The sequence below is a fragment of the Miniopterus natalensis genome, chromosome 12 (genome assembly GCF_054644295.1).
Source record: "Miniopterus natalensis isolate mMinNat1 chromosome 12, mMinNat1.hap1, whole genome shotgun sequence".
Lineage (NCBI taxonomy): Eukaryota > Metazoa > Chordata > Mammalia > Chiroptera > Miniopteridae > Miniopterus > Miniopterus natalensis.
In genome coordinates this window covers 7641379-7650622 of record NC_142092.1, presented here as the reverse complement: position 1 = coordinate 7650622, position 9244 = coordinate 7641379, and the positions used below count along the sequence as shown (strand labels likewise).

Genomic DNA, 9244 nt, shown 5'->3' with positions numbered 1-9244 from the left:
TTGGGTCCAGTAGAGCTTTAGGCTAGTCACAGTCCATTAGTCCATTGTGTGTGGGGTCCACATGGCTGTGGGCATTCAGGGGAGCCAAGAGAGCACATCCCCTGTGACAAGAGCCCTAAGAGAAACAAGAGCAACCAAGCAGGCCAGGGGCCAAGAAACCAAGAGAGCAAACTCCTTTCTTTAGGGGATTATATATTCCAAAGCTCCCTGAGCTTTCCTTTGGCCAATGACCTGTTCCCAAGTGTGACTGACAGACAAGTACCTTTCCTATATCACACAGACTTTGCTGGGCATGCGTTTATCTCCCCCCCGACCCCATCTCCTTCCTTCCCCCAGCGACCTGCAGGGAACAGACCAGTGGCTTCCTGGGGAGTGTTCAATTGCAGCATCCTGGCAAGCTGCACTAATGCATGACATGCCTATAATATTTGGTCTTCCCTCTACTCCTTTCCTGTCATTAATAACTAGGTTAATGAAAATGGTATCAGTACTAGAAGCAGTATTTATTATATATTAGTCAAATTGCTGAGAAATACTCCTCTTTTTAAAAAAATTATTTTTCATTTTATTTTTTTCCATCACTATTTTTCCCCTCTTTGCCTTCTTCCACTGCCACCCCTCCCTGCCCAGGGAAAGAATCAGAACTTAAACATGGGGGAGCGGCATTGGCCTGGAGGAAAGGGGGTGAGGGTTAGGGAGTGGCCATGTCGGAGCAGAGCTGGGACAAGGCAGTTCTGCAGAAAGGGGTCTCCTTCCTGGCTCAGCTCCTGTCCCTCACTGTTTGCTCAACTCACTATTATATTCAGGGATCCAGTCCCCTGCCTTTACTGTGGGGTCTGTACCGGTGCCCACAGCAGGGTGACCCGAGACCCCTCCCTCAGCCTGGACCTCCAGCTCCCACCTGCCCTGGGCCCACACACACCTGGGCCCCTACTCCCCCTGCTGGCTGTGCGGGTGAAACTGGGCCACAGTGTGTTAGGAGCTGTTTCCAAGGCGGATGCCAACCTGCGCAGCATCTATTCCTTCAAGAGTCCAGCCATGTGTGGGAGGGAAGATACAGTAGTTGTGGGGTGTCCTTGAAGACCCGTGTCCCTGAGCCCAGTCCCCCAGCCACAGCAGATGGGTCTCCTTCCCTCAGTTGGACAAGATTGCCCCCCACAGAAATCCCACAAGGGACTTGGTATCCTCCCCACTGTCCTTTCCCGTGTATCCACCTTTAACAGGTTTGTCACCCCCTGGTTCCAGCCTCACCCCTCCACCCCCTCCACTTCCATCATCCCACTGAGACTAGAGGATGCTTCTCCTGCCAGGAGGCCCCAAGGCAGAGAGCCTGTCCCCTGAGGCCAAGCCTTTTCCTCTGGGCTCAGGCCACAGTCTGGCCTTGGGAGCAAAATTGATGGGAGGGGTCCTTGGGTATTAGAGAGCTGTGTGCTCCCAGGAGCAGTCTGAAGGAGTCCCTGTCAATCTGCAAGGAGGGACTGAAGGGTATCCTGTGGATCCATAGCACCCATGACCTCCCACATCCTCCTTCCTTCCTCTCAGGTGCCCTTTCTATGGAGCAGTGCAGATCTGAGTAAGGAGAAAGCGGCCCCCAGAGCATTTTCACACAAAACCATCTTTATTCATAATAGACACACAATGTCCCAAAGGTGTTGCTCCTACCCCCACACCTAGGCCCACCCGCACCCTAACGGTCCTGCCCCCCCCCACCCCCCACCCCCCCCCACCCCCCACCCCCCCCCGCCTCCCACCCTCCCTTGTCAGTAGAACAGCCAGGATCAACCCTGGGATGAGAAGGAGCCCTTGACTCCTCTGGGGAACAGCCAGGTCACATCTAGTCTGGGATCCTCCACGGGCTGGCAGAGGGAGGGACTCCCCACTGCTCCATACTGGCTGCAGTGCCGCTTCCTCCAACTCCCTGTGACAGACTCATCACACTTTCTCTTTTGAGGTTGTGAGGGGCCGACCAGCCCCAAAGCCAGTGTTGGCCTCCCACAGGCCCTGAGGTCAGCCCCTGGGAGGGGGGTCTTCTCAGCACGGGCTGGGCCTCCAGCCAGAGTGCACTCCCGAGACTTGGAAGCTGGAGATGAAGCTTGGCTGAGGCCAAGTCTCTGAAAGAACTGGGACTGGGCAGCTCCCCGGGGCCCCCGACCTCCAGGGCAGACAGGGCCTGAGGCAGGGACAGGACTCAGAGAGAGCTGACAGGGCAGCAGGCTCTTAGGAGAGGCCCAGAGGAAGGCCAGGCTGGGGAGGTCCTCCTCATCCGCACTGGACCTGCCCTCTGGCCCCAGAGTCTTGGTAACAAGCGAGGTCTCTCTGGGAATGGAGGCGTCCCTGGGTCCCAGTCCAGAGTAAGCCTGCCGGTGACCCTGGGGAGGAGAGGGGACCCCTTGACCCAAGAGTGGTGGGTACTCCTGACGTCCTGAAGAGACAGAAAGCTCCTTGGTCCTGGACACCTTGGCATCTCCTCGAATGTGCCTTTGACGGTCCTTGAAGTCAGTCTCTTGTGGGCAGGCTTTGTCATTCACCCCCAACTGGGGGCCGTGGTCACGCCTCTGGGCATCTTGGCCCACCACAGACTCAGAAGGACTTGGGTCCAACAGGGGAGCGCCGTGACTCGGGGGTGCCTGCCCACCCTCCTGCTCCTCCGAGGCCAGGAGTCCCTTCTCTACCAGCTGGGGGAAGAGAGGGACAGTGACTGGCTCTGCACACAGGTGTGCTAGGAGGAGGAGCGTGGGTGATGGGACAGTGGGATTGGGGGGAAGGGGACAGGAGAAGACAATGTAACTCAAATCCAAAACAGACATGTGGCTCTCCTGCCATCCCCCTGGGCCATATTCCCAGCTGTGTGTCCTTTCCTCCCCTTCCCTCCCATCCTCTCTTTCCTGTCACCCTCTTCTCTCCATAGTCCCCTCCTCTTGTGGTTTTGCACTGCACCCACCCCAGGGCTGGCCCCTTGGCAAGCCGTGCCTACAGAAAGGGGTTGGCTGGACAGAGCCATGTGTGCCCCTCTTCTGGGTTGCTCCCTGCCCTGGTTTCCCTGGGTGCTCCCTCCCATGGCTCACCTGGGGTCCCCCCACCCCTGACCCACCTGGAGTCTCTCCCTCCCTGACTCATCTAAGGCCTGTCCTTTCCTCCAACTCACCTGGGGTCCCGCCATCCCCTGGCTCACCTGGAGTCCCCTCCCATCTTCTTAAGGTCCTGCCCTCCCCTGGCTCACCTGGGCAGGAGTGAGTCCTTCCTCCTGCTCCAACTCCTCAGCTAGAGCCAGGGGATCCTGCCGCGTGTCCGGGGAAAGCAATTGTTTTAAAAATCCGAGGTGAATGACCTCATCCACCTGAGACAGAAGGAAGGGGCAGTGAGCACCCTTGGCAGGGAGTAACCTGTGAGTCAGCAGGACCTGGAGGACAAGTGAGAAAGCAAAGACCCACCCCATCCTCCTGCACACAGTGGGTGTTTTAGTCCGTCACAGTCATCAACCACACACAGACACACATAGAGACACACAGGCAGACACACACACCCACTTACATGCAAAGACAAGGGCACAACCACATACATACAGATAGCACACACCACACAGAGCACACACACAACGTGCATACATGCACACACAGACACACACACAGACACACACACAGACACACAGACACACACACTCACGCACCAAGCTCAGGGACAAAGAAGAGACCTCAGGCCCTGGGTGCTGGAGTCCACCCTCCGGAATCCTATAGACCCCAGAGCTCAGAGCCAGCCCACCTCGGCGACGAAGTCTTGCTGGCAGCACAGCTGGTCCAGGTAGCTCAGGAGACCCTTGTCCGGCAGCAGGTCCTTTCCTCCATCCTCCCATTCTCCACCAGGCTCCCCTGCGGCTGAGTGGCCCAGCCCCAGCAGCTCATCCATGAGGTCCATGTACTCCTGCACGGCCGCGGGGGGGATCCCATCGGGTGACTCGGTTTCTTGGGGCCACTGGGGTGTGCGGGCTCGCTGGGCCGTGGGTGCAGCCTTCCTGGGAGTGGGAGCTGGGCAGAGAGGGAAGAGGAGGGAGGTGAGGGGATAAGGCTTCCACCTCCTGAGCACTCGATGGTGAGGGCAGTGTTTGGGGGCATTAACATGAGTGTGGCTGGGTCAGGACCACCTGAAGCTGTGTGACCGTGTCAGGGGAGAGGGCCGAGGGGAGCATCCAAGGGAGTCATGTGTGAGGACATGTGGAGCCACCGATTCTCCAAGGGGCCCCCCACCCAGCCCGCCTCTCAGCAGACTTTCTGTTGGGTCCTCTGACAGGGAGGTGGGAGAGGGGTTAAGAAAATTGACCAGGTCCAGACCCCATGGTGACAAAGGGCAGCTGAGGTCCCGGCTCTCAGGGCTGTTTCAGCTGAAAGACCAGAGCCCCTTGAAGGAAAAGGACCGATGTGGGTGGGGAAGGGGCCTGCCCTAGGCCCTGTTGCTTTGGCCAGGGGTCCTGTGGGATCCTGCTGGCGTACCTGGCTGTGGGCCCACCACTGGGGCTCGGGGCCCCCGAGGATCAGGTCTCAGTGGGGCTGGAGGAGGCTGACCCTGTGCCCCCTTCTTTAACTGCAACTTCTGAAACCGCATTTCCTCCTGCGCCTCGAACTCCATGAACCTGGGGGGTGAGGGGCACGGGCTGAGCTGAGACGGAGGCCGCCGGGGCGCAGCGCAGGCAACAGCTGATGGAGGGAGGGGAGAGCCAGGGCCTTGGGGCTGTCAGGGCCGGGCCACCGAGGACGCAGGAGGCGGGCTGGCGGGGCACATGCCCTGCACAGCCCCTCTGGGTAGAGTCTGACCCCACTGGGCTGGGCACCTTTGCCCCAGCCTGTCTTGGGCCTTCATGTCCAGCCAAGGGAGGGTCAAGATCAGAGGAGGGTGGAGCTCGCGGGGGAGGTAAGACAGAAGCACCCGCGCTCTGACGGTGAGGGAGAGCCTTCCCGAGGAGAAGGGCCTCTGGGCTGGGAGGACCGTGTGCTGGCCGCCAGCCCTCCGCCCAGCACCGTCTCTGAGGAGCATCATCACAGCTGGACCCTGCCCTGCAGTGGGCCCACCACCCACTGCAGTCAGCTCCCCTGCCCACAGCTGTTGGGAACAAGGCCCCTGACTCACTTGTCTGCCATCTCGTAGTAGATCCTCCTGTCAAAGTTGCTTTTGCACTGCCACTTGTGCATGGCCCGCCACATTCCCTCCTCCAGCGCCATGGTGGGCTTCAGGCGGGACAGGGACCGGAGCTCTGGGCTGTGTGTAATACCTCAGGGTCAGTCCGGGGCTACAGCCTGCCCTCCACCCGCCTGACCACCCCAGCTCTGAGGAGCACATGTCCCCAGCCCTCCCAGCATGACTGAGCGCTGGCCGGGGAGGGGGAGGCGTCTGTGTGTGAAAGACAACCCGTCCCGGCTACTGTGGTTCCTGCCTCACATTCGCGCCAGCCATGAACCTGGACTCCAGGCTGACCGTCCACTCCCACCCTATAGATGGGACACCACCCACAGACCTTTCTGCCAGTATCCCGGGGTCAGCCAGCCTGCATGCCCCTCCCACGTTCCTCGTTGAGGTGAGAGCTCCAGGTGAGCCCTGCGCCCTGCCCAGGGCACTCACATGAGAAAGCAGGAAAGAGCTTCCACATCAGGACTCTGGGGAAGGTGCTCCCGGGCCAGGGCCTTGAAGCACTGCCAACGTCGGAAGTTCACGTACACACTCTTGGGGTTGCAGGAGTCATCTGGCGAGGCCTTGGACTGGGAAGTGGCCTGGCCACCTTCCCTGGAAACCCCATGTGGCCGTGCCCCAGGGTTCACCGAGGGCACGATGGGGGCCAGCTGGGCAGCTGGTGGTGGAGCTTGAGCTGGAAGGCCGGGATGCCAGCCTCCTTCGCTTGCCTGGGTGTCCCCAAAAGCCGAGGTGGGTATAATCATCTCCACCGCAGAGGCTTCCAAGAAGAGGGGTGCAGGACATGCAGCACCTCCACAGAGGGCCTCTGAAGCACTCCTGTTGAGGGTGGCCTGAGTCAGAACAGTGGTCTGAGTCTGGGAGGTCTGCGGTTGCCCCTTTTCTGACCTGACCTGGCCCACAATGTTGAAAATCCCAGTCCCACCAAGGCCTTGACCAGCATCTCCTGCCACCAGAGGTGACCTGGGCAAAGCTGGCAGCACCAGGGGGTGACCAGGAAGGAATGATGGGGTTGTAAGGGGTAGAAGGTGCTGCTCCCAAGGCAGCCTTTGTGCGGGACCAGTAGTGGTTGGAGGAAAGGACTTGGTCATGAAAGGAGTCGTGGAGGCACCAGGATTCAGGGTCACATCTGCTCCCAGCACTGCAGTTGCTGTTGAGACAAAGGAGATGGGTGAATGGAGCAGGAGAACCAGCCAAAGGGACTGAGGGGCTCTGGATCCCCTTTAGCCACCGGGAGTCAGGGCAGTGAGTCTCAACACGAGGGCCATTTGGATGGGGCAAACTGTGGAACTGGCAAATATCCTCAAGTCACTGTCATGCTCTGACCTCCAGGTGAGAATTGTGCCCCTGGAGAGCCTGCTCCCTGACCACTGTCTGTGAGAAGGATCAGTGCTGACTCTGAGAGCCTCCCTAAGGACTCCCGGGCACCCGGCCCTGCCAGCCTCAGAGACTGTCTCCCAAGACATTGTACTGGGTAGAAATCCGACCTGCGGGAAATGACCCTACACTGGTGGTAGCGACCTTGTCCAAGGTAAGTTCTAGGCCCCCAAAGGGCTTTTGAGGACAGGCAGTGTCTGGAATATTCGGGCCCCACCTCCTCAGTCTTCCTTTTCCTCGATGTACATCACTCTCTTCCCCCCTGGTCTTGCACAACAGCACAGAAACTCCTGAATAATAGCTGTGTCTGCACAAGAAGGCCCCAGGCACCCTGACCTAAGCCTTGAACACACCAGCCCAGCAGGCACCTGAGTGTCAGAGCCAAGAGCAGAGACCACTTAACACGGGCCAGGTTCTGCCGCTCCGGCCCCAGCGCTCAGACTCAGGGCCGCCCTCAGGAGCCCTGTTCCCAGGTGAGGGCTCTGTGAAGTAAGTGCTGTGTCCCTGAGATTCTGTTATTTCACACCCAGCAATACCTGCAGAGAGTTAGGGAAAGGCTAGGGAATGGAGAGCAGGGGGGCTGTTGGTAGAGATTTCCAGAAACTTCCATAGCTGCTGTCACATTAGAGTGTTTGTGGGATTGCAGACTGTCTGTGGTCCTTCCCCTCCCAGCTCCCAAGAATGGAAAGTGAAGGCGCAGTAAGAACCAGGTGTGAGCCCAGTGACAGTGGGACAACGTTGCCTGGACACATCCCGGCTCAGAGGAACTCAAGCAGACCCATGTCCAGGGGAACAAGCTACATACCATGTGCCCCTAGTTGCTCAGGAAAGGTGTCTTGGATGTTCACTAAGGACACAGGGGAGCACCTTCCTGCCTCTGTGCTACTCCCCTCGCCCCCTTTCAAAAGGGACCCGCCTTCACTGACCTTCCAAGGGAAACCAACTCTGCTCCACATCTGTTTTCTGTCCCTGAAGCGGGGACCTGGACTATGGGCAGAGCCCTTGTCTCAAAGGTAAAAGGCAGGGCAGGGGGTGAGCCATGAGATACACGACAAGGGGAAGTGGGCCTGAAGAACTGAGCTGCCACAGAGGGGGAACAATCAGGGACAACCAAGACCCATGTTGGTGGAAGTTGCCCGCTGCCCTGCCCCTGCGGAATCCGAGACAAGCAGCAGCTCCCTGGGCTGAGAAGTGAGCTCTGGGCTGGAGGCAGTGGAGGAGCCCTGGGCTGCAGCCGGTGGAGGGCCTTCCAGCCCAGCCCTCGGGGAGGTCATTTCATTGTAGACTTGGCCACGGACCGCCCCACTGGACAACTTTCTGGCTAAGACCCCTCTTCTCACTGCCCCCATTGGCTCTAGCACACTCAGCTCGCATCCCTTAGAGAGAGATGGTGGGCAAGCTCCAGGAGCCTGAAGAACAGCACAGAGGACTAGGCTTTCCCGTGACCCTCCCTGTGCCACCACCACGACATAGCCCACCACTCCCTCCACACACACATGTCCAAGTGGCTTGTCTCCCCTCTAGAAAGAATCCATGTGCCTGCTGCCGCCCCTTCTCCACACCCAGGCATTTCCCCGCAGTCACCCCTATCCACCTCTGAGGAGCCCTCCTGTCCAGGGCTGTCACAGGTTTCCACTGGCTCCCAGCCTCCCTGGGTGACAGGTCCTTGGAAGCCCAGTGGTGTCTCCTTGCCCTACTTCAGTTCCAACTGTGTTCCCCCAGCGGAAGTGTCACCTTTTAATTCCAAGTTTTGAGGGACAGTTTCAGTTTTTAAATCACTGCCCCCCTCAATCTATAGGCTTACCTCCTACTGAAGCCATCCCCACAGGCTCAGGCACTGGCCACCGCTGCCTAGCAGCCTCCACAAAGAGAAAATGCTAGCACAGGACCCAGAGAGTGACCTGCTCCAACAGATGCTCAGCATCCAGTGGAGGGAAGGGTTTGGATTTAAACAGCAGAATGTAGGACCCCAGACATTCTACAGCGGGGGAGGGGCAGGGGCAGGTGGGCCTGGGTGGGGGAGGGAGGGGAGACATTCCATGGAGGGTCTGGCAGGTAGGCAAAAACCAGCAGCAGTTCCTTTCAGATTTTATGTGGCTATAGGATTGCTGTGTCTCTTTAGGCCATTTACACTGGTGCTTTTAGATTCACGGCACAAAGGCTTTAGTTTATGTGCCCTTATTTCAGTTCTTGATCCATCCACCTAGATTTGGGCCCCTCCACCTGCTTCCTATGTGGCTCTCGGCTCACTTCAGCACAGGCTCCGCTTTCTGAACAAAAGTCAGAATAGACACCTGAGGAAATAATGGCCGCAGGGGGCCCAGTGTTTGAAATTAGGGTCCACTCCGCATACCCAGCACATTCAGCTGCTGTGTGCGCTTCATTCTTTAGGAAGCAGATCTGTGCCCCAGGTGCCCTCCAGCGCTGGGGCTCTGCAGGCTGCAGCCGGCCCAACCTCACCAACGATGCCCTTTCCTCCAGCCCATCAGGGCAGCGCCAGTAGCCTGCACGGCAAGACCAGATTCACTACTTTCTGTTTCTCAGTATTATGCTGTTCAGTGTTTAATTTTCTGCCTTTTGAATGATTTTAATGGAATAGTTGTTGTTTTTAATATCTTTATTGTTTTCAGAGAGAGGAAGGGAGAGGAAGAAAGATAGAAACATCAGTGATGAGAAGGTCGTCACTGATCGG

At 58.2% G+C, this 9244-nt stretch overlaps 1 protein-coding gene across 1 annotated transcript; it reads right to left on the bottom strand.

Annotated features, from left to right (window-relative positions):
• Positions 1–1778: 1778 nt before the first annotated feature.
• Positions 1779–8372, bottom strand: LOC148091764 (NUT family member 2G-like). The gene is made up of 7 exons (XM_087823150.1): positions 8357–8372; positions 5608–6325; positions 5119–5247; positions 4485–4624; positions 3760–4022; positions 3221–3337; positions 1779–2675 (listed from the first exon to the last, which is right to left on the bottom strand). Exons 1-7 carry the CDS (start codon positions 8370–8372, stop codon positions 1779–1781), a joined length of 2280 nt encoding a protein of 759 aa, XP_087679276.1.
• Positions 8373–9244: the final 872 nt, after the last annotated feature.